This window comes from Athene cunicularia, assembly GCF_003259725.1.
Source record: "Athene cunicularia isolate RWA chromosome 8 unlocalized genomic scaffold, athCun1 chr8_part1, whole genome shotgun sequence".
Taxonomy (NCBI): domain Eukaryota; kingdom Metazoa; phylum Chordata; class Aves; order Strigiformes; family Strigidae; genus Athene; species Athene cunicularia.
In genome coordinates this window covers 32,411,492-32,436,900 of record NW_020799109.1, presented here as the reverse complement: position 1 = coordinate 32,436,900, position 25,409 = coordinate 32,411,492, and the positions used below count along the sequence as shown (strand labels likewise).

Here is a 25,409-nt window from a genome sequence, read left to right as displayed (position 1 = left end):
CTCCATTTTAGTCCATACTGAAGCATAACTGGTTTTGGGCACCCAGAATTGAGTAGAACTATATGATGATGTGTTTAGTGAAATCTGGAGCTGCTGTTGGTTGGTTATTGGGCCTTGAAAGTATGGGAGCAGCCAAGGTTCCTGTTTTATCATACTATGATATTATTTTGTATTAGCTTGGGGCTTTTGTGTCACAAATGCAGGTATTTTTAGCTATGAAATGCCTCAAAATTGCAACACTGTTTCTGTTACTTTTGGAGCTTCAGAGAAAGCCTTTGGCTCTGGGGCATGGTGAGGAATTAATAGAGAGGCTTCTATTTTAGAAACACCTGTTGGACATCAGTAATTTAAACCTGAATCAGTGCTGTGTCTCCTGACAGCTAAGAAGCAGAGCACAGCTTAGTACAACTTAGTTTTTTGCTACTTAGTAAGAGTTGAAACTGAATGGTGCATTCATGGGGTAATGAGCCATACATATGGAATTTAACCTTTTTTTATTTATTATTTTTAGCACTTAAAATAGCATGTTTTTGTTTTTCTAGGGATTCCTACCTTTGTGCTGCTAAATACCACAGGGATCTTTCTTCCAGCTAGAGTAGACCAACTGGAACTTCTGAGTACTACAGGGGAACTTCTTAAGACCTTGCCTGTGAAATACTATCCTGACAGAAAGCCCTATGGACTATGGAATATTTCTGACTTCATTCCACCAGATGAAGCTTTTTTTGTTAAAATAATGGGCTATGACAAGGATGATTATATTTTTCAGAGAGTTTCAAGTGTTTCATTTTCTAGTATTACTCCTGGTAAGAGATTTTAACTTGAATGTACATTTGTCATGTCTGAATCAGTTAAAATTGATACTTACTATGTTTTTCAATCTTAAACAGTACTTCCTGTGCTATTGCCTGCTAGAGTTCTATCTCTAGATTGTGATGGATGAGTTAATGTTGTTATATACTAAGTATAACTTTATCAGAAATTTAATTTCCTTTTAATAAAAGGAAAAGATGGGATATATGTTAGTAGCTGTTAATAATCTTTTGGGGAATATTTACTTTCTTCAGATGCTCCAAAAGTTACAATGCCTACCAAGACTCCAGGGTATTATTTACAGCCAGGGTCTGTTCCTTGCCACGTAGAAAGTCTTATACCTTTTACTCAGCGTTTTACTAAAAATGGAGTAAAACTAGGAGTGGATCAGTTCTTCAAGTAAGTAGTGACCTTTTTTTTCCTAATACTGTTTCATTTCCTAGTTACATCCTGTGATTTCCATTTATTATTTACTATTATATACTGCTTCTGTCCCATTACTTCCATTCTGTTATTTTAAGTGATATTCGTTAGGGAGTCTGTATTCTATGGTGAGATTTATAATATATATGCACATTTGAGCAGGGTGTGCACTCTGTATAGATGATGAGATTATATGGTTCTGGCCAAAATCTTCCTGAAATGTGTATTTTTAAATTATGATAAACTGAGTCTTAAAGTCTAGAAGGCTTTTAATTTAATTTTTTAAAAGTTATGTAAAGTAGATCAGTAACTAGCTTTTTTGGAACACACCCCTTGCACCCTCTCTGCCCCTCTTCTCTCCATGACACATAGATGATTACATAAATGATTATGTAACATACATTAATTGCTTTATTTTTAATGGCCTTCCATGGATGCCCTAGAAGTCCATCCTATGACCTTCCCTAGAAAATGATGTTCTTTAAGGAGTCTCTCAAAATAAAAAAACTTAGGCTGAATATACTGGAAGGCTCTTCGGATTTCTGTATAGAAAATGGATTGCATGCTTGTACTCTGCAGAATGAGATAAGAATAAAATAAAGAATTAAAATACTTATAAAGTCCATCTTGTAATTCTCGTAGTTGAAAACAAAAAGGAAGTATGTATTAGAAAAGTGTTGGCAGCCTCTTGTAAAGACTGAAGCACTTCAGGAAAAGACTGAAGGCTAAGTTTTATGTTCAATAGCAGGTACATGACTACTAAAATAAATATATTCTGAAGCTCCCTTGTACACTGAAAGTGTGAAGTGCTGCAACTCTTTTTTTTTTTTTTTTTTCTCTGATGAGGTGCTCTTTACATTTAGTCAACCCTGGCACATAGCTTAGCAGCTGTGTAATTTTTTTTTCTGTTCTTTAGTTATCAAACCACACACTTCTATTCCTTGCTTTTCACATGTCCAACACCTTTATGATTTTCCATTTTCATATTACAGATGTCCAAGTTATTTTAGCAAAATATATCTCAAACCAAATATTATTGTTCACAGTTAAATAGGATCTAATTTGGCTTGGCTTGTCTGCATTTTATTAGTAGTGAAGTTCAATACAGTATTTGTCCAGTTTACTAGTTCAATGCAGATTTAAGCTGCGTTATTGCTCTGTATTGAAGGAGTTTTGGTTTTGTTTTGGTGACAAGGTGTCATCTTTACTCATTGTGTTTTAAATACTTATTTCAAAAAAGTAAATGATTTATAAGCTGAACATTACAGTTCTGTCATGACAGTTGTCTATGCGAAAATACCATTAGGATGAATCTAGGTTAAGGGTTCTTGAAGTAAACATACTTTAAAGTTTTTTTTTTCTACTTTGATTCCAGTGGTACTATCAGAGGTGGTAATAATTCCTAATTTTAAATAAGTAACAGGTAGGAAAAGTTCTCTAAAATTGCAATGCTTTGTTTTTCTAGATTTTGGCATCCTGTGGTGGTCTAGTAAGAAAATTTACAATTGGATTAATATCCCAGTGCATTTCTGAAAAGTCTGATTTAAGAGACCAAGAACAGTAGTTAAGCATCTCATTCCAGTGGGTAATCAGTGGGAACTGAGAATAATGTGTGTTTAAAATCCATACTGTATTGTAAATGGCCGATCCAACCAACACTGCAAAGCTTGGCGTCAACAAAAATAACATGTAAAATTCTGACAAGAAACGCAATCAGTTTAGTTAATTAAAACAATTTTTTAAAATACTTTGAATCAACTGATATTTGTAGTTGTCAGTCCAGTCTAGTATCTGATCTGCTAAACTGTGCAGATACATATCCCTTCAAACTAGCTGTTAACTAGTGTGGCATGAGTGAATCTCAGGTTTTGGCTCACTCTTGTGAGCCACAGCCTGCTGCTGGGAAGTCCCCAGGTGAAAATGTGATATGGAGTGTGGTGACTTGTGGCAACCAAGAGGGGGAGGTTCGATGCAACATGGATATCACTGTGCTCTCTGCCAGTGTTTCTGCAGTAACTAGTAATAAGGATGTAATTTGGACTTTGGCTTTTGCATCTTGTCTAAGGGAGCACTTTTGTATTTTCCAAACTGACTGGATAAGCAGCTTGAACAGCAAATCACATATGTTGTGAAGTGATTTGGGTAAATAAATGACTTGATGCTAAAAGGTGCTGAGTTATCCTAATAACACATTGCAGAGTTGTGTGCAGTTACTACTTTTTAGAGTCAGTGCCAACGTGTGCAGCAGATATCTTGAGGAGTGTGTTTTTCATTGTTGCCATTGTATTTCATTTTTAGACCACTGCAGGTCTGTTTGCCACATTTTATACTCCATAGATGCATTTCCTTTTACACTTCCATTCTCAAGGCTTACATGTTCCACATCTGGGGTATAGCAAAAGTCAGGAATAAAGAAGAATAGGATTGTATAACTTTACTTTTGACATATTTTCCATGAAAAAATGTTTCTCACTTTTTACTTGGAAGAAATATGACCATATTCTTTAGTGTTAGCAGTTATTGCCATGTCCATTTACCAGCATTGCACTGTAAAATGTCATAGATTTGATATATGATATATTAGGTTATCTAGAGTAAGTATGAAATAAAAGAGAATAAGTAGGAAGCCATTTAAGGTCACTATATACTGTTTTGATTTGTGGTGTAGTTGGATTGTCTGTCTGATGGTGCTCCAGCTTTGAACTTTCTTGCATATTCCAAGTCTCTTTTCTTTCCCTTATACCCTTTTAAGAGTGGATAAATCAATCTATTCAGACAAACAAGAGACAGGATTCACTTATTTAGTGTTTTCCCATAACAACAAGTACTTGCCAAAGCTATCATGGATATTTTAGCACTCATCAGTTTTGTTTATATGCCATAGCAACAGGCCACAGGGAGCACTGGGACACTGCATAAGAACCACTGTTTCAGTCGTTTATGTCATCATCTGTGTGTCTGTTGCACCACTGTATAAAATGTGGTTTTGAATGCTTGAGAAGCTGTAAGAGCGTTAATTTTTTTAAGCACATGTAACCACCAGTCAGTAGTTAGGCTTTTATTCTCTTCTTGGCTTTAACATTGTATGTGATAGATACATGGTATTATTGCCGATCAGCTTTGCCCTTGCTGTAATTTATAGAAAAAATGCAAGTATTTCTCTGGATTCCTGTTATATTATCTTGCATCTCTTCTGTACTCACCCTCCATTTTTGGTCCTGAATCTGTTAATTCTGTCTTTGTATACGTTGCACTGTTTGTTTTTGTATGGCTAGGCAACCAATGTGCACGATATTGGGTTATCATACTTATTGCTGGTCATAAGTTCAGAGGTGCAGCCAGCAGAGCAGAAGTCAGTCATCATCTTACTGATACTTCACATTTTGTTGGATTGTAAACATTTGGGATGGACTACCTGTCCCTGCAGTTTGAAAAGTACAGAGAGCTGCCTGGATGTAGTCATCTTGTAGTAGGGTAGATGCTGCCCTCCCCACTGTATGAACCTAATAGTGGATTTGCATATAGAGGTGGGGAAAGTAAATTCTATCTGGTAAAGGATAGTGTCTCCTTTATGTGTTGCACCATCTGTACCTGTGAGCTTGAGAGGCTCAGGCTGGGAGGTTGAGCCCTTGTTGCTCTTGCTGGTAAGACCCACAGGTTTGGTACCATGTACTGGCTCTACTTAGAAACCTGTGGGTATTAAGGAAAGGTATCTTCTTGAGTAGTAAAGATGATAATAAAGTATGAGCATCTGAGTGAATGACTGCAAATACAGTGGTTTTAGTTATTATGTGTCAACTGTTGATATATGCTAAAAGCATATTTGTAGATGTGCAAATGAGACATTCTGCAAAAACTTAGATTTCTGATGTAGCAAAAACTAAGAAGCCTGATAATGTGCATACAGTTTTAGATAAAAATCCATAAACCTAGATCCAATTTGATTCATCAAAGGGTCTGTTTTTCCTCTTAATTACTGTGAAAATCTCCCATATCTGTAGTCAGGAAACCAAATTTCTGTACCTCTTGATTCCTCCAGGAATTTAGATAGTATGCACTTTTCTTCCTCCAGAGAATCATCTAGTATGAGCTGGGAAATTGCCCAGGTCTCCTTGCCTGATGAAGGCTTTTATGAATGTGTGGCAACTAGCAGTGCAGGAACTGGACGTGCACAGACGTTCCTGGATGTATCAGGTGAGTAGCAGTCTATCCTTCCCCACTGAGATGTGGTGGCATATTGTGATGGAATGCTTAACAGAGGGCAATGTCACTTGGGACCAATAAAATACATTTCCAGTTCTAAGTATATTGTGTTTTTTCTCACCCATATACACAAGTGTGCTGATGTTTTAAATATTAATATTGAATTTGTTCTAATTACTTCCTAATATCAGTTGGGCTTGCAGAATAGTTGTGGCCTGTAGAAGCGGAAATTGAAATCTGAGATGTCATTTGTTCTCATTTTTATTTCAAGCTGTAGCAATTATATGTTCACTTGATTGTATGTATACATGAGGAATTACAAAGGTTGCATTCAAATGTGTTCTGCTTTTTTTAAACAGTATTCAGTAAGTTGTTGGAAATCTCATCTATTACCTTGAATTTTTTAAAAGTGAGTAACTAAGATGAAGGAAATAAATATGAGGACTAAATCAGGCTAATCACAAAGATAACTTTGAACAGTAGTATTTGGTTACTAGTCTCAAATTGTCTAGCAATCTATCCAGTGGGTAATCTTAATCACTGTTTTTTAAATGAAATCTAAAATGTTCCTAACTTCATAACTAGTTGTCCTTTAAATTGGGATTTTTATAAATCAGGCCATCCATTTAGTACGAATTGGTGTGCCTTATGTGTTAAAGCAGTTTCAAAGCATAAAGTGCAGATATTCCACTTGATGAGGAAGAGGGAATTTTCCTTATGTAAGTTAATGACCTGTTGAGACTTGGGGCACTAAGTTATGCCCCATTAATTATTACTGAAAGCTATTTGTGGTAAGAAAATCCTTCTGAAAAGTGAATAGTGTCATCCTGGTTAAGCTTTAGACATAGAAATTTGGAGTAGGATAAAGGGAGAAAGTAAAAGTGGCCTTCTGTGACAGGGAAATACAAGGCTGCGCTGCTTGTGTCCCTGTCAGTCTGGCTGCTGGACTATGAGGATTTTGGTTGTTGCCTGTGGATTATGATGTTGAGAGTTTCAATTGCAGATCAGTTAGAAACGTTTCCAAAGTAAAACAACAGGCTTTACTTCAACAAGTTAATCCTTTTACCCTGTCAGAAGAATTTAGTTTAAGTAACTGTAAACCAAGATACACCCCAAACACAAATGGGGAAAACATAAAACCAGGCATTATCTTGAACTGCTTCAGCAGACAGTGGAGGTCTTCTGCAGGATGATGACTGGCAGGAAAAATTAAAAGTTTATGCGTGTGGGTGAGTAGATGAAAATCCTGTCCATACTATAGCAAATTTTGTCACTTAATTTGCCATTGCAATGCAGTTTGAGGGAAAGGGAAAAATAATTTATATTTAGAAACAAAAATCCATTGTATATTACTTTCTGTTTGTGTTGCTCAGATACCTGTAATGCAGAAGTGTAAGCTGTTGCTCTTGACTAGGGAAAGCATGGGAACTGAGTCATTTAACTTAGTGAGGATAGAGCTCTGAACAGCAGTTTGTATTCAGCCTTGGGGTTTTGTGTAACTGCTTGAAATTGAAGTGGTCTTTTATCTCCTGTAGTAGTTAATTCAGGTTAGTTAACTTGGTTTACAAATCATGGAGTCACAAAACAATTTAGGCTGGAGGGACCTTTCAAAATTACCTAGCTCAAGAAGAATTAACTTCCAAGCTTGTTTGCATTTATCAGGAGCTTGTCCAATCAAACTTTGAATGTCCCTAGGGATAGAGATTTTACAAGTTCCATGGGCAGCCTTTAGTACTTCACTACCCCACTAGGAAAATATTTTGCATGTCTAGTCAGAATTTCCCCTGCTGCATATTATGACCACACACTCTCATCTTTTTTTTTTTTTTTTTTTAAACTCTAACTCTGTATTCTCTAAAACAACCTACTCAGTAGTTGAAGATGGTGACTATATATCCCTTCACCTTATCTTCTCCAAGCAAAGATGTTCCTCTCACTGCAGTATGAGCAAATCCAAAGAAACCCGTGTAATATCATTGATTCCCTGCAAGGCAAAGTTTGTAGAGAAACAGCCACCTAATACCAAGTGGTATATTTGAGGACAGAAACATCCTTTTGGTCAAAGTACTTGAGTAGAATAGAACAGTAACATCAATCCTTTTCAAGCATTATTTTATATTTTGGTTACAACCAGGTGAATAGGGTATTCCCATATACTTGTTTCAAACTGTGTTTTGGAGGACAAAAAGCTATTGTGTTCTGCCCCAGAAATCATGGGCATAAAGATTCTTGGTTGGTAAGTTGCAACCATCCTCCTCCTCACAGAGAAAAGTGGAAGAGAATCCTAACTTTGTACTTGTGATATTGGTAGCACTTGGAAGTCAAGAGTGATGAGGGGAAAAATTCCAGTATCCTCTTATTTACAGAGCACTGAGGGATCGACTGAGACTGACTTACTATGTAAACATGAGTGATTAGCTCTGGTTTGAGCCATGCTGAGGATTAATGTGAGTGAGATGCTTTGAAATCCTTGTGTACAAATATTTGGAAGAAAATGACTTGAAATTTCTTCTTTAAGCAATGTGAACAATCTTTTCAAGTATTCTTAGTTTGCCCAGCTGACAGATGGTATATCACAGATAGTCCATTTTGTCAACTGCTGTGTGAAAGGTATTGGAACTGTGTCAACATTTTCTAGTTTCAGAAAAAGTAAACACTTGAGTTTGACTTTGTCTTACTAGTATTAAATCTTTAAAATGTCAAATGGCTTGTTAGTTTGTGCAGGCAACTTTACTGGCACTTCAGTTAAGAAGTGCTCTGAATCCAGTTTACAGTTTGGCTGGGGCGTTGCTCTGTGTGTGTGCACTGTTGTGGTAATAGGCTGGTGTAGTCCAGAAGATGTCATGCCCCACCAAACTGGTATTCAAAAGGTGTGGATTCTAGTCCTGTACTGGCCTTCATCTCTCTTTCTAAGCTTCTTCAAGTAACACACCAGGGAAAGCATTAGAAGATTTCTTTTCTCCCCAAAACCTCAAAACCTAGAGTGCAGAGGAGAAACTTGATTCTCAGTAAGCAAGTCTAGCTTTTCTTGACTCCTCTACATGTGTTAAAATACAGTTTTGGTAATAAGGGCGATTGCTGTTAGGGCCTGTGTGTGTGTAGGGAAGCAGAGCTGTACAGCCAGCATGCAGTGTATGAGCGATTTGTTGCTATGTAGAGATCTAACAAAGTTTGTGATTCTCATCTGAGACCCCACATGAGATGTAAATGAGGAGGAGTTATGGCTGGCTCTGATCTTAGGAGTAACTTTCACCCTTGATAAATAAAGACTTTTTAATTCCCTGTTATGCTTGCTTTTCTTAGGATAATTGTTTTTTTAGTGTGTACTGATAAAGATTTGCTCTTGCTCTTACAGATGTCTTATTTCTGCTAAAGCATCCTACTCAGATTCATTGCAGACCTTTCTTTTTTCAAGAACCAGTCTGGGGAAAACCAGGTGGAATGGATATACATGCTTTTAATGGGAATGCATAAAGTGATAAATAGTGTATTTTCTTTCTTGAACACTTAAATGTTGCCTCCTTTCAGTGATATCTCAAGAAGGATCAGGATGGCTGCTCCTATTTTAAGCATCTGTAGTTTCAAAGTTTAGTTCCAGTATAAAATTATTACAGCTGCTTTCTTCCAGGAGTGTCATAGAAGCATACAGATGAGTGCAAAGCAAGTAATAACAAATAATGGAAGTTACAAAAGATGTGTACAGATAGGTAATTTTATTATCTTTTCCTTCCTAAGATTTGAGTAGAGACTGTTAAGGAAATGTTCTAAGTGGCTGCTGCTTTGAGCAGCTCCAGCCTAGGATTTCCTCCTGCCCGGCTGCTGAAGCTCAGCCCTGTGTGCCCAGGGACCTGAGGGTGTCTCTCCCAGACCCACAGACACTGCTGCCTCTTTGCTGTTTGCACATTTGTTAGTAGTGAAGCTGAGCAGTTGTCACAGACACACAGAGGACACTGGCACAGCTCCACAGACTGCCACAGAGAACGTGCTACCTTCCACAGCAGCTACCTGCAGGACTTGCATAAAGCTTGGGACAGCCAACTCCCCTCTTCCTCCCCACCTAGTAAGGACTGGAGGTCACTAGTGAGAGCACATATGCACCACCCTCTAGAGCCATATGCACGTCTGCAGATCCCTTGAGTGCTGCCATGGCCCCTCTGTCTCCCTGATACCCCTGCCCACATCCTGGGCACTTTTACCTGCTCCTTGCCAGCTGTCCAGCTTGAAGTTTGCTAACAAACTGCACCTTCCCCTGCCATGCATGCCTGGTTTGGAGAAGGTACAGAATTGCCTGAGATCCTTGCCTGCTCCAGTAGCTGGTACTCAGACCCCAGTCCCTCTAGTAGCTGATGCCACTGGCCTGGGGTGCTTACATGTCCTGGTCTGACTCCAGTAGCTGGTGCCCAGTCCACTCATGCCAGTTGCCCCAGTAGCTGGGCACTTAGTCCTTTCAGGACACACGCAGAAGGGATAGGGAGTAAGATTACACAGAGAGAGTTAGAAAAAGATTTAGTAAGAAGACAGGCCAGACTGGTGATCAGGCGCAGGGTTCAGTCAGGCAAAAGTACTGTCTGGTGGTGTTTTACATGCACCTTGTATGCCCCTTTCTGCCACCTCCCCTTTTTGCTCCTCTCTGATTCACTTCCCCTGCATATTCCTTTTGCATTTTTAATGGTTGCAAAGTCGAGGTTGGCCCCTCTTTGAAATGATGCTTGTAGCTTCTTGATAGCCCATCAGTTAGCATGGCCAAGTTTGTATCTTCTTGTTGTCTCGGCTGTTGTTTGTCTGTCAGGTCTATGTCTCTGTATGCTGTATTTATTGCCTCCTTTTTTCCTTATCCCATTTGATAAGGTCCTTGATCAGATAAAACTTAAGGGAACAGATGATCTCTCCTTCCATATTCCCTTACAGAAGCGATTATGAAAAGAGCTTAATAATGATGCTTGGAGCAGCTCTTGGCTTGGTTTCATTGTTGCTATAAGAGCTGCTTGCTAGTAATACATCTCCTTTTCATACAAAGCTTGTAAAAAATCTAGTGCATAGACCATATTCCAGCATGCGTGGTCACACCTTGGAGGCCAGACTGAGACCTGGTGGTGGTCCTGTCTCTTTCTTCTGTTGCTGTGGTGCTCTGAGCTCGTGCTGCCTTTCCCCAGTGTGAGATGAGCTTGAACAGCAGAGTGCTGCATCCTCTCTCGTACATTATGTTGTCTTTCATCCTATATGATACAATAGCTTTTGACCTAATCAGGTGTGTTCCTGTGATGTAAGCTCCTGTCAGATAGCTTAGCATCAGGGGATAAAGGATGCTGTCTTGCATCCTGTTTCCTGGCTTCAGCAATGTTAAATTAAACTAAATATGAAACCAATATTACTGGGTTTTTTTTTTTTTTAACTCTATAGTGTAACTTGAAATTGTTTGTCAAGATCCACAAGTGGAACAAAGATTCTCACATCTTTTTTGTTGTTCTGCTCTTTCTACACAGAGCCACCACCCATGATTCAGGTTCCTAATAATGTCACGGTTGTCCCTGGTGAAGGAGCCATCTTGACCTGCTTAACTTTAAGCACAGTGCATTACAATCTCACCTGGCAGAGAAATGGCAGAGATCTGAGGCTTAAGGAGCCCCTGCGGATAAGGATGATGAGCAACCTGTCTTTAGAGGTGAAGACTGTAAAGCTCACTGATGCTGGCAAGTACAACTGCATCGCTTCTAACGAGGGTGGATCTACTACAGCATCAGTCTTCCTTACAGTGCAAGGTAACAAGGAAACAGGATGTTAAACTTACTCTGTCATGGCTTATAACTCCTTTATCATGTTTCTCTTAGTACTGTTTCTCTTAGTAACTTTTGTGTTTTATTTATGTCCAGTGATAAAACTGCTTGGAGACTGACAGAATGTTATGTAGTTCTTGCCTGTTCTAAAATGGCAGCGGGAGTCACCAAACAACACTAGTGTTCCTTTTGTGAGACTGCCTTGTGCTCTGTGTCTGAGTTGTGGTTTGATCCTCCCCCTGTAACTGCCAGTTTAACTGCTGTATGAGTGAATGGAGCCTGAGGTAGATTTGTTGTTAGTGTCTCCTGAAGAGTAAAGCACAGAAATAGCTACACACACATATGCACACCGCTCCTCAGTATTTGCAGCCAGCCTCTACTTTGAGAAAATTTGCAGGCTGGCTACATGGATTATTTAAAAATTTTTTTTGCAGTGAAACTATAACTACATATAAAACTAAATTGGTAAAAGTTTCTATGTTCATCTGGATTATTTTTATATCTCTTTATGACAGAATATTACTTCTAAGTTTTTCTGTGTACTGTGTTATTGAATCTCTTTTATAGTGCCAATCAATACAAGCTAAGAACTAATCACAATTTTTTGATTTTATGAAGATGAGAACTTGGAAAATATGTCAGAACTGGAAAAGACAGCATGGGTGAGACCAAACAAGATCTAGATCTGTGCTGTTGCGGCATACCAGAAACAAATTTTAAAAAAAATGTATAAATGCAGTAATTCGTCTTGGAGCAAATACTTTTAAAATTTTAAAGTACTGCAGGTTTCTCTCTGCCTTGGTCATGTGGACGTTTGAAGCTTTGGTTCCTAGCTGCCTGTCTGTGGGCAAGAAGAGCCAGAACTCAAAATGTTTTAGTAAGAAAACTATTCTATCTGCTTGTAGGGGACTTCTACAGGATTTTTGTCTGCTGATGGTACTGAGACACATTCTGTGTGGAGTGGGTAGCTTCATTAACTTTGGTATAATTCTAGTACTTGTTTAACTGATGGAAAACTTACAGTTATGGAAATAAAGAAAAATTCAGTGGAACTGCCTGCCTTAAGGTACTCCAAAACAAAGAAGGGTCAAAAATGGAGTGGTAGCACTTACTGATGGGATGTAGCTTTTCTTACAGGAAGAGCATATTGGTTTGCCAAGGTGTGGAATAAGTAGGTATGCAACCAATTATGTAGGACCTATTACAAAATACAGCAGAATGGAGTGTTTCTTCATTGATCTGTTCGAATTTCCCTTAGATGGCTACAGCAGAGTTATAGCCATTAGATTTTTAGCAAGGCTGAAAGAAACAAAGCCATGAAAAAAAACCTCAACCATCATACATTTGGAAATCTTAGTTTTAAATTCTACAAGATTTTTCCATCAAAACACTCATTCAAGCATATAAAAGGCAACAAGAGAAGTGCCCCCCCTCCCTCATTCATCTCTTCCTGGGATTTAGATTTTTCCTCCCTAATGTCTGTAGATCAGCTGGGAGCTTTAACATAATGATCAGATTACTTCTGGCAGTTTCTTATAGTAAAGCTAAAGAAGTTTTCTGCTGCCACAGCAGCATATTATGTTTCAAATATATATGTAGAATGATTATATCAAATAGTTGGAAATTACCTTTTAGCTGATACTGATATTGCTAATTGGTTTAAAACATGTCTGTGAGAACCTTCTTAAACAGTTTGGACAGGCTTAGTTGAGAGTCTGAATTGTGTTTTCTATAATTTCTGATGAAGGATGCTTAGAACAGAATAAATACATAGAAAATGCGAAGCTGCAGCTGAATTCAGATTTCTGCAGTAGTGTCTGCCTCTGGAAAAAGTAATCTACTGCCAACCTTTCAAATGGCTATATGCAGAACAGTATCAATATGGTTATATGTGCTATTATGTGTGACTATTTTATTTTACTTGGACAAATTGATTTCTGTCAAGTTTCTGGAGGTACTCTAGTGTGTGTTGGTCATGTACAACCCAGATCGCTTGATAGGGTCTAGAACAGTATTAAAAAGAACAGTTTGTTTGGCAGCGAAAGAGTAAAGGGTGGCTATATGTAAGAAGCAAAAGCTTTATAGGGTTGCCATTATTAACATTCTGAAGAAGGAAATTTGAAGTCTTGTTAATAGCTTAAGATGGTTCATGCTATTGTGTAGTTGCAAGTAACTCAGAATGTCTAATTAAATTCACATTGAGGACCTTTATTATTTTTGGGACAGTTCCATGTAGATCTCTGCCTTTATCCCCATTTTCTTTCTGGAGTGGGAGTTAAGGCAGAGAACAAATGTTGGTAGCTCTAAAAATAAGCATCTGCTTTACGTGCTTAAGTGGATTGTAGTAAACCCTTGTTTTGAAAGCTTTCAGTTTGATGCTGCTGTTTCTGAAAGAGAACATTCATCAGATTTTTGTGCAGCAGCTGTACAAATACAGACTGAAATCTTCAATGAGAGTTGACTTTTTTCCCCCAGTTATATGTTCTGTGCGAAGAACATCATACTATATTAAGTTAATTGTCCCACACTAATGCTGAGCACAACAAGGTGAAGATCCCATTTAAAACTTGTGCCTCTATGTGAAGTGGCGGTGTGCTGCTCAGAGTAGTCTGAAAGGGCACTGAATGCAGTTTTATACATTTCAAGGAATATAAGATCTCGAGCCTTCTAGGATTGTATTGGTGCTTCTTGAGTGCTATGACTAACTTTTAAAGTACATGCTCATCTTTGGAACTAGTTAAATGGTGGCTGTGTAATGTGAATTGCTTAAGTCCTCCCGACAGGTTGGTGTTCTATGGAAACATGAATGAATTTCTAAGGGCACTTATTACTTTTTCAGATGCTTCATCTTATTTATCAGAAGCCTGGAGGGAGCATACTGCAGTTGTGTGAGGCTAGAGATTGGGCAGGAGTGCGAAACATTGATGATCCTATAAATTTTTCAGTGAAACTTTCAATTTCAATGAAAAATGAAAATGAAAATTTCCTCATTGAGGGAAATTCCATGAGCATGTAAACATTTTCTTTCCGGTTTGTTGCAGTCTTGTAGGCAAAATCTGAGTTTGCTATGTGTGTGTTTATCAGGTGGCATGAATATCACATGCTTTGGTGGCTTAATGTTTTGTTCTTGATGTTTTCAGTGGTATTGAGTTGGGGCAGATTTTGAGGAACTTATGCTTTTTTTTTTTTTAAATTGAAACAGCATGTATGCTGAAGAGATTGATTTATGGTTTTTGTTTTTTTTTTCTTTCTGTCCCCCTCCAAAAATTTCAAATACACAATTAAAACTCAGATTCCTGAAATTCAGGTGATGCTAAATGTGATTTTTATGTTAGTCTTAGTTTTGCATGTTTCCTGGTGTAAGTAAGAGTAGAAAACGAAGCACTCTTTTAATGACTGCAACTGCCTTTTGCCTCTACAACACAGCTGTATAGTATGTAGAAACTTTTATGGCTTTTGCTTGTGTTTATGTTGGCAATTAGTAGAGATGTTTGTGTTTAGTAATCACAGTGTATGATGAATTCCAGCAGTAGATTAAAAAGTGAGGCAATACTGAACTCTTGTCTTTTTGGGAGCCATCTAAGGTAATCCATTGCCAGATGTTGTGCGTTGAGCTCATTGAGGAACAGCATGCAGGTCAGCATAGTATTAGGGGGTATTTCTTGATCTGAATGTCCAGGTAAAATAAAATTGTATGTGCTGTAGTTACTGTTCTGACCATAGCATGGTGGGTTTCCTTTACTTGCTTATTTGCTGAACACTTAAAAATGTTTAAACACTTGTCTAGGATCACCATCATGACTGACACATTTTTAGCATCTGCTTACACTTAGCACAGGTCACTCTCAATTAACAGTGCTAGAAGCTAAGTGCTAGAAGTACCTAAGCTGCCCCTGCAAGAAATAAGCTTGCATATTATGCATTCCATCTACCCACATAAGAAATAAAGTGTATGTTTAACTTTGGGCACTGAAGAATTGTCATTGATGTGATTAAGTCTAAGTGATTTTTTTGTCAAGCCAACACATGCCAAGAGTGATGTCCTGTTGCATGAACAGTCAACTGCGTTTCATGTGCTATGTGGGAAAGCGTGACCTATGAGCCGGACCAGACGCAACCTCTCTGTCTGCTGTAGGGAACTGATGTGGGCACTTAACAACTAAGAGCTTGAAATCCAGGTTGAAAAAAAAATTGCTCAGGAGATGGTGTATGTGACTTGGCTCAACCAAAGCAATGGTAATACTCGGGTACATCCTGGACAAGGATCAGAAACCAGAACTGAATGAACACAACAGGACTTTCAGCATGAATGTACTTATATCTGGAATAATACCAGGAAAGAGACTGTCTTGATGGACAAAAGGTAAATTACCTCCTTGGCATAACCCAGTGCTTTGTTCCCTGGATTTCCTCTGATCTTTTCTTTGAAAAGAGATGATACAGAAATAAACATCATAGTCTTTGAGATCTCTCTATAACTGATCATGTGAATATCATTCACTTAGATGCATAGATATACACACTGAATAATGGCCAAGGAGAAGTTTGTTAGACTGTACCAAATTATTTAAACACAGATAAAACAAGAAAGGGAATAAAATTAAAGTATTACCGCTTCATTTGTGGTTTCAAACTGAATTAAATGCAAAGTGTCTGTCCTAAAGAATGAACAGCAGTTTAGTGCCTTCTTCGTGTCTTATCTAAGATGTTATTTGGAACTGTCTGAGAAGATAAGTTGGTATATTTTTGGGGCTCTGTATTTTAAAGTTACTATTTGAAATCTGTTATCACTGTGGCACTTCTACCCTTCTTAGAGTGAGAAATAAAACGGTTGAACTCTCAGCAACACTCTTTGATGCAGAAGTCGGTATGCTTTGGAAGAAAGAGATGAATCAGTATGTATCCTAGGTGCTAATTATCATTCACAGCAGGCCCAATGGTTAGTCATTAAGCTGTTTTTCAGAAACTAGCCTCTTGCACAGGAGATGCAGGTTAGCAGAAGGGGCAGGAACTGCCCGGGCAGCCTCTCTGGAGTTCTTTGCTGCTCAAGAAAATTAATGAACAACCCCAAGTTAATTTGTCTTCTCCACATAGTCACTGTTTTTAAGAAGTTATTTTCTATATTCAGCGGAAGGGAACTGATAGGAAAAAAGTTGTTTGTGTTATTAGACCAAACACACTTACAGCCTGATTTCATGAGTTGGCCTGAATGTATTGTTTGGGAGTTTTCTTTTAAAAATATTCCCTGAGTGACATTCTCTACAGATCAGTACAAAAGCAAGATAAACAAAGCTCTTTCATTCAGCTAGAAATATCTTTACATTTTCTTTGTCTTTAAATTTTCTTTGTCACAAATTCAACTTCAGTGATTAAGCGTTTGTAATTTTTTTTTATAGTATTCAGGTTATGCATTGTAGGAAGAGTTCTTACTCCAAAGAATTTAAGTGGATACTTGATGAAAGATAAAAAATTAGGGCATTAAGGAAAACAGAAAATTAGTGTCATGCATCTTAATTTCTGTCATTTGATTCCATGCTCATTACTTGCTTGCTATTTCTCACAGGAAAATTTAGGCCTTTAGAAGGATTTCTAAGAGTACAATTGGGGGAGCAGAACCATAACATGTTTAGAAATCAGTGCTTCTAGACGTCTTCTGACCTGTGCAAATCTCTGGTTCAAGGCAGATATACCATGAAGATCTCTTGGAAACTAGCTTCTTGCAGGGTATTTGATCTCTGTAACAAAAAGCACAAGGAAATAATTAATTAGATTATGAGGTATTGTGCTTGTAGCTATAAGCAAGGTGTTTGACTGGCAACCCTTCCAGGAGGTCTGTGTGCCTGCCTCGGTGATATACAGGAGCATAATCAAGTTGAATTTACACTTCAATAAAGTGAAGCGCCTCTCTTGTCATGTGAAGTTGGGAACACATCTCCTGAGAAGGACCCACTAAGTTCCAGAGGTAGAATTTCCCCATTTCACTTTCTGTGGAGTACTGTTTTTCCAAGATGATGTCTCTATCTGCAACATGTCAGCACTGCTCTGCTGGAGCAGGAAGCCTGATATTTTCATTTTATTTTATAAAGGTGTTCACCACGTGGTTTTACCTGAGTCTAGGAACTTCTAGGGCTGAGTAGAAACTTGGGACAGGGAGACAACAAGGAAGGAACCCATTTCCTTTCCTTCTGCAGGTCTGTCTCTTGCTGGGAGGTCATTGTAAAGGCCAGTTATGTGGTATGTATAGTGTCAGATGCTTTCTTTATGGCCTCTTGTTCACAGCTGGTGAATACTTAACCATGTGCTTTATTTTTTCTGATAGAGTCTGCATATGGTCAGTGAATGCAAAGTTACAGGGAAGTGCAGGGAGGTTGTGGAAAACAATTCTGGTGAGAAAATTGTGTAGTGCGTATCTGCATGTCTCTTGGGAAGCAGTTTTGCCTATAGAGAGGTGGTCCTTCCTCTGTTTTTCACAGCACACTTCCTTAGTGCTAGGGTGGGTGCTATGTGGTATATCACAGCAGAATAACTTGTTCTATCCTGTGGCAGCCAAAGTTGCTGTTGGCACCAGTGAAATTGCAGCTTGTGCATACTTCCCGACTGAACAAGAAGATCCCAATAACACTCACTCACCCTTCACCCTACAAAAGTTAAATTTATGCTTGGAAACTTTGTGGAGAGTCTCACAAAAGCAACCATGAATGCTCCTGCCGTGTGTCTTTTACCTGAGCTAATGGTTCAGCAGTGATGGAAACAGATGTTTCCGTGGTATTGCCTCTGCAGAGCGGCCAACACACCCTGCGCTGCGGCGGGGCTGGGTGTGCACTGGGAGGAGATCACTGGGAACTTGGCAGCTAAGTGAGACGTTTGGCAATGGAATGAAGCAAGATGATAATGTCCAAATACAATATTCTTTTTAATTAGGTTCGCTTGGTTGATGCCAAAAGTACAGATGAATGTGACTGGCTGATTAATGCTGAAGGCTACTTTTTGTTTATCCCTATTGAATGTTTTAATCTTTATTTATACTGCAAGAAATCTGTTCTCAGCTTGCTATTCAAACAGGAGCCTTTGTCAGTTTTTCTGTTTATGTGCAAGTTTTCTTCACTTCTTTCATTTGGCTTGTTAACAAAAGTATAAAATTGAATATTAATTCCATTGCATGTTGCTAAAACATGATTTCAACTTAATAGAAATCAGCTAGATGGAGAGGATTCCTTTTGTGAATGTAGTGACTGGTTATGTGTATTTGTGTTATTTCATAACATAGATGTAATGAGAATTCTGTTCTTGGTCTGACATCAAAGTAGAAATCTATGCTCTGGGAGGAATGCTTCATAACCAGTCTTCTGTCTCACTGACATATGTTAATAGCTATCAAAATAGTAGAGTTGGATATTCCCCCCGCCTGCCCAATACGCGCTCTTGACACTAACATAATGTAAGTTTTTAGATAGTTTGAGATCAAAGCCATTCAGTTTCATTTATGAGTTTCCACATGGAAAAACTAAGGCATATCCATAAAACTCACAGTAACACAAGAATTCATAGACATCACTGTGGTTACACAGGACTTCAGTCTGTTTCAGTATGTTTCACGCCAACTCAACAGTTACTGTATTGCTAAAAGCAGGGCTTTGTGATAAGCATCTGCTCTTGCAGTGTCTTGGTAGTTAGAAGCCCAAGTAGGTCAATTCAGACCCATTTAATTGATGTTAACAAGAGTGGATTGTAACTATAGAGAACTGCTAATGAACAGACTGGACGCAGGCATTGGGGTTTCATCTGTTCTCTGCCAGTATCTGTGTATATGTAGGAGGGTCTGTATAATTATTATATGGTCTTGAAGTGAAATTTTATGAAAATCAAACCCTTGTAAAAATTTACAACAAGCATGTGCAAACTGCTGCATTCTTACATGGTGTTTCTTTTAATATAGATACATTTAAATACCTGTTCTTATTTAGCCTTCTTAATGCATTACTTGTCAGGGGAGTAGGTTAAACCATCGAGTTTTCAAAAAAATGCTCTTAGTGTAAAAAGCAAGGAAGAATTTTGAGTGCTGCACAAAAATATTGATAATTTACAGGTAATAGTTCAGTCAAATACCATCTGCAGCGTGGCTTTTGGGGCAAAGTTTTTGTTTTTAAAAATAAGAGGCAAGCAAAGTAGTGGAAAAAAAAATGGCAATAAATCTGTGTTTTACTAATAAAAGGTGATGAAAAGAGGGTTTTTCTATTGTATTAAATAAAAATTTCTACCATATAAAAATTTGGTATCTGCTGTCCCTTTTTCATGCTAAGTTTAACTGCTTCAAATGGTTTTAATAAATACTAGGGCAAAGATAGTTACAAGTGTGAATGCTTCAGACCCTGAAATCTTCACACCAACTGTTCTCCTAAGAAGCTTTATACATGATCTATGTTGTTTAAAAGGCTTATTCTACAGCCTTGAATGGGATTGGCACTGTAAGGAGCTTGTGCTTCTCCTGCCCACATACAATTCTTCTCCCCTATGATACAAAGAACACAGCTAAAGAAATCATGTTGACCTGTCACACAACAAAGCCTATTCTGTGTGCCTGCCTGGTTGGTGGTCTTTGAGCAAGAAAAGATGGTTAGTTAGTGGCAAATGTAATGTTGCTAATAAGCTACCACCTAGAATTACGTCTGTGTATATTGAATTTTTTCAATTAATTTTATTGATTATATGTTAAATACAAATATTTTTCCACCTTCTTTTGCTCACCTGATAATATAATTGTGTGAAAATAACTGTATAGGCAATGGTGTGTTGCTGAAGTATGATGTGTGATTGCCATCTGAGACAAACAGTTTCCTAATATCAACATGAGGAGTCCTTCCTGAAGACCAGAACATGCAGAATATCTCCCAGGGTCTCTTGAAAGGCTTTAAACCAAAATAAAAACAGCTGAGAATCACGTGAGGACAGCTTTTTAACCTGCATCCATTGCTTGCCTCTTCCTGCCCCTTCGTATCTGGATTTAATCCTAGTACTTCTGGAACTATGGCACTGCCTTCCTCTGGTATCTTTCCTCTGAGAGCTCAGAGGTTTCAGAGCTGTTATGAGACACAGGAGTGACTTTTTCAGGACTCTGCAGCTTTATTAAACAGTCTACCACTGAAAGGCTAAGGAACTGAAGGAAGGTTAATGGACATAAATTTAAGAAAGGAAAGGGTAAGGCATTATATGCATGTGTGTTTACAATTTTGCAACTGTGCAAATTAGTTTCTGTTTATTTAATTATTTCTCCTTGGTAGTGTAGTTGTGTGATTTTTTGCACACACTTTTACTTAAAGATCTCAGAATCCTCAGTCATTAACTTCTAGTTAATGGCTGAAAAGAGTCATCAAATCCTGGCAATATAGTTCTGTTCCCCAGAGCCTTCCTCAAAACAACAATTACTTCTCTTTGAAGGAGATGTTTTCTGTCTTTAGTAGGGGCATGCAGATAAGTTTGCATGAAACACTAACAGATGTGACATTCATGAAACTCAAACAAAACATAGTGCAAATATTTTAAGTATACTAAAATGGTTAAAACAAAGTTATGTCTGTGACTTGCATACTGATGTTACAACTAACTGCATTTCAAAGTTACTCTTTTTAGGAACCTTGGTCTCCTATTCAGTAAGATGTATTACAGGACAAATCCTATAGTAACTGTGGAATATAGTAACGGATAATATACAGGACAAAACATTCTGTAGTAACAGACAATAAAAGGTCTCATATCCATTGGACAGTTGTATCCACCTTACCAATTGCCTTTGGACCTGCAGAGGCACAGACACCTTGTTAAAATCAGCAGAGTGTGACTCAGTGGCTAATATCTAGGCTTGCCAATGTGTATTTCCCAAACCACTGCTACTCTTGATAAACTTTTCCATATAAAGAGTAAAGAGGTCTCCTGCTGTTCTTATCTGTGCTCTTAATTTCATGTTTGAGCATTTGAAAACCATTTAATTTCTCTATCGTATTCTCTATCCATCATTAATCCCTTCTCATCAAGTGTGCTGAGACTGGGGGGAGGAAGATTGCTTTTTAAGTTGTATGTTTTAATGCCATTTGGTTAAAAACTGCTGACTAAAACCCAGAGAGTTTCTGGCCAGCCAGGAAGCAGAACCTGCCTCATCTCTGTCCTAGAAGCAGCACAATCTTCTGCAGGGAGAATCCTTCCAGCCCTGTGGATTTTAGTTAACTTTAAGCAAATGGTATTACAACCATTTAGAATTTAGACAAACAAAGAATTTAGACGATAATCTTTTTCCCCACAATGATAATGAAAAGGGCAGGGTATTAATTCTTCCAGAAAGGCATTTGTAGTAGCACTCTGAATTGTTTGTTTGCATTATGACAGACTGAACTAGAAAGATTTATGCTGTTCATTTGGAAGTTGTACAGCATCACACCTTTGTCTTGTCCTTGATGGATTATGCCACACACACATAGATTGTGTGTACTTGCTCTCACACAGATTTTTCCTCAGCAGCCATGAAAACATGTCAGTCATCACTTGAGTCTATAGGATGGTGTAATTCCTACTGAAGCAAATAAAAAAGAGCTATGCAGAGCAGCCCTACATTCAAGGTACCTCTGTGTCACATGTATTTAGCCTCTTTTACTCTCCCAGAAGGGAAAGTTGGGCTTTTTGTTTTGTGGTTGGTAGTAAAAAGAGCAGCTGCAGAGGAATGCATGTTAATACAGTGTTGATTAGCAAAAGGCAAAGCTCTTTAGATGAGGATCGATACTACTAATCTAATAGTAGCCAGTGTCATGCCACAACTAAGGTGAAGTAGCAGCAGTTAGTGCTACAAGTTGCTACTTCCATTGTGGTGTGGTGGTTCTTGCCACAGCGAGCAAGACAAAATTGTATGTACGACAGAAGAAAATGGCAGTTGCCACAGTGAATTGTTTTGGTGGTCATTTTTACTGAAAAAATCTGTCTAAGGATATAAGTGAATGATTTCTGTGAAGTTCACCTAATCACCTTTTCAGTGAAAATGCAGCTGAAATCCATAACATCCACTGCAGATTCAATTGTTTCCAACATGATTTTGCTGTTAACTTCTTTCTCTGTGTGTACTGTCACTGTATTGTGACTTCTGTTTTTATCACTCAGGTTATATTCTTACTCTTGGCCTGCCTGAAGATTTGTGGTCATTTACTTTAGTTTTTGTGAGTCTGCATTAATTTGTCATAAATTTGTCAAAAACAGCTCTGTTGCTGCTTTGAGTTTTAAGCATGCATTAAAAAATGTATGCTTAATTATTACATAATATACAAATACAACATAACAAACTTAATTATTACATAATTACTATATTCAACTTGAATTGTGTGAAACCACTAATGTTTTTATAGTTTCTGTTCAGAATTGTGACCCTGCACAACTTACACCCATTTCAGCCTGGCTTCATCACCTTGGTGGGTCATGTTGGTGAACTTTGCTTGGTTCTGGCAGCTTTTTGCCAGAATTGGTGCCACCATTTGGGGGCTTCAAATTCAGTGTCTCGGAGAAAAGTAAACTGTGTAGGCGTGTGAATAGATTTGGTCTCTTTATCTTGAATTCTGACTTATTAACTTTTATAAAGATATGCATGTTTTATGTTGATGAATTGGCAGACATAGTGTTAGAGGAAGTGAGGAAACAAGTGGATTTTGACCTTTACTAGGATTGTTTTCTTACTATAGAGCTGTTTGAAAATGGGAATAAAGTTATGATTATAATCTGTTCTCTAAACAGATATTTTTAATTGCCATTTTTAATTTCTTTTACTAGAACCACCTAGGGTTGTCATTTCACCTAAGAATCAGACTTTTACAGAAGGCTCTGAAGTGTCTATCAGGTGTTCTGCAACAGGTTATCCAAAGCCGACAGTAGTATGGACACACAACGATATGTTTATTATTGGTTCAAGCAGGTAGGGATTATAGCTTGCTTTATTTATTTTTATTTTTGCCTATGTGAGAGAGAAGTTTTGAAGGATGCCAGAATACTCTGACTGCTTTTTCTACAGGAGTCTGAGTTTTGAAAATAGTACCTTAGCCTTCACTTTCATAACTTTTACTTTCAGTTTCCTCATGTCTAAAATAGAAATACTTTAGTTTTCTTTTTCAGAAGGCTTTTTACAAGATTAATTTAAACACTTTTCACTAAATGCACAGATAACTCTGATAGACATAATAATACTAATATTGTGTTTATCTGGAGAAAAAAACAGCAAGGATGTTTATAAACCATCTGCTCATGCTGCCACTGTTGCTGCTTGGAGTGTGGATGTAGCTGTTACTCTCTTTTCTTTAAATAATCATTTTGGTTGGTCTCCCCTGTGTTTCCAGGTATAGATTGACTGCAGAAGGCACCTTAATCATAAGAAAGGCAATTCCAAAAGATGCAGGAATTTATGGTTGCTTGGCAAGTAACTCTGCTGGAACAGAGAAACAGACATCCACCCTTACATACATCAGTAAGTAAAAGAAGCAGTGTAGTGAAATTAAAAAAGCAAGCTAATACACCATCAGGGAGGAACTGTTAAAAATAGTAGAACCATGCAGAACATACTGGTAGAAATTTCAAAAAAACTAATGAAAGATGTTGAGCAGATCACAAATGTCCCTTTTGTTTTCTATTCAAATCTAAGTAGTATTGTTAGGTGATATTTGGGGCTTAATGTTTCTTTTTGCACTGTTTTTAAGAAAACAAGCAACCTAAAATTGGGCATTAATGTGTGGTAAGCTTGCAAACCTGACTAAGCCTTTGGAAAGGAATAATTTCTGTAAATTCTGTCAGTGTGCTTAGCACTCTGGAGTACTAATGCAAATTGTGTCCTCTAAACACTATGTTACTTTATTAATAGCAACAAAATCGAGCTGGAGAGGGAGAGTGACTGTTAATCTTTTAACTTTTTACATGATCTGACTCTTCCTATTCTATCCTTAAATTCTCTGTGTATTCTATGTATGATCTAGATGTTCTGGACCAGACTTGACTTTTTATGTTTCCCAGTGTGTATCTGTCACCTTACATGATTTTTTAAGTCTGTTTGGCATTTAATGCAAATACTCTTTCATATAACAAGAGAAAATTAGTCTTTCATGGTGTATGTCTTAAAAATGGTATATGCTTTGAATGGGGAACTCATTTTTTATTTTTTCTATATGGTTTCTTTTTAGAGGGCCCAACATTGACTGTAGTTCAAAGTGAAATTCTGGTTGCTCTTGGAGACACAACTATTATGGAGTGTAAAACAACTGGAATCCCACATCCCCAGGTTAAATGGTTTAAAGGTGCACTTACTGCTTTGTGTTTGCTTTATTTACTTTATTATGAATATTTAGAACAGTGGTCTTGAAGTGACTTCAGTTTCTCAAAAGTTTTATGTAGTATTCAACTAATGACTGACTTGTGAAATTCTCTAAATCTAGAAGATATGGCAGTTGACCTCTAGGGCATAAATTCTTACTCCTGTTTAAATACAGTGAATGTATATACTGTAGCATAATTAATAATAATTTTTTTAAAAAAGCTAGGCCTCTTGCTTATTTAAATAATGTTCATTCTGTAGAAACAGTTTAGCTATATGGTACAAAAATCACAAAACACTTTTCTGTTTTTCCCATCGGATGTTTGCCTAAATTCCTTTGTAACACCTAGGGAATTTTATGTTCCTCCTTCTGAATCTCAGAGGTGTGTCTGACAGTTTCTTTCATAGTGAGGCAGTATATTGGGTTTCAGAACTGCAAGAGTTTTTCTGGAGTTAAGTGTAAGTCAGAGCATCCCATGTCTCAACATTTGTCTTCAGAAGAAGCAGCTGACTCCTGTATGTGGTTGTATAAACCACCTGCCTGCTGATTTTCTTGAAAAACAATAATCTTGTTAGGTAGATATTGCCAACAGATAGCTTATCCAGTCCAACATTTCATCTCCGACAGTGACTGGGGGGAAGCACCAAACTCTTTATTGTGTGTTTGCAGATAATCTTCCCTCAAATAAAGCATGTTCTGAACTCACTGCAGTTAGTGAATGGTTTGTATTTTAAAGCAGGAGTCAACAGGCTTTTTGACATCATCCCAAAGAGTACATGTGGGCCAGTTCTGAATGTTACACATCAGTATTGTGGCTCTGGCTGAGCTTGAGAGGTGGCAGAGCTGTTTTCTAGGTTTTGTGGAGTTCTCA

General features: G+C 37.8%; 1 protein-coding gene across 1 annotated transcript in view; it reads left to right on the top strand.

The window, feature by feature from the left end:
- Nucleotides 1–25,409, top strand: part of HMCN1 (hemicentin 1) — a 209,226-nt gene that overhangs the window by 53,994 nt on the left and 129,823 nt on the right. Inside the window, exons 8-14 of the mRNA XM_026854028.1 lie at nt 543–806; nt 1,068–1,212; nt 5,309–5,430; nt 10,923–11,198; nt 23,013–23,154; nt 23,573–23,700; nt 24,407–24,520. Coding sequence (XP_026709829.1) covers nt 543–806; nt 1,068–1,212; nt 5,309–5,430; nt 10,923–11,198; nt 23,013–23,154; nt 23,573–23,700; nt 24,407–24,520 — 1,191 coding nt within the window. The remainder of the gene's footprint in view (nt 1–542; nt 807–1,067; nt 1,213–5,308; nt 5,431–10,922; nt 11,199–23,012; nt 23,155–23,572; nt 23,701–24,406; nt 24,521–25,409) is intronic.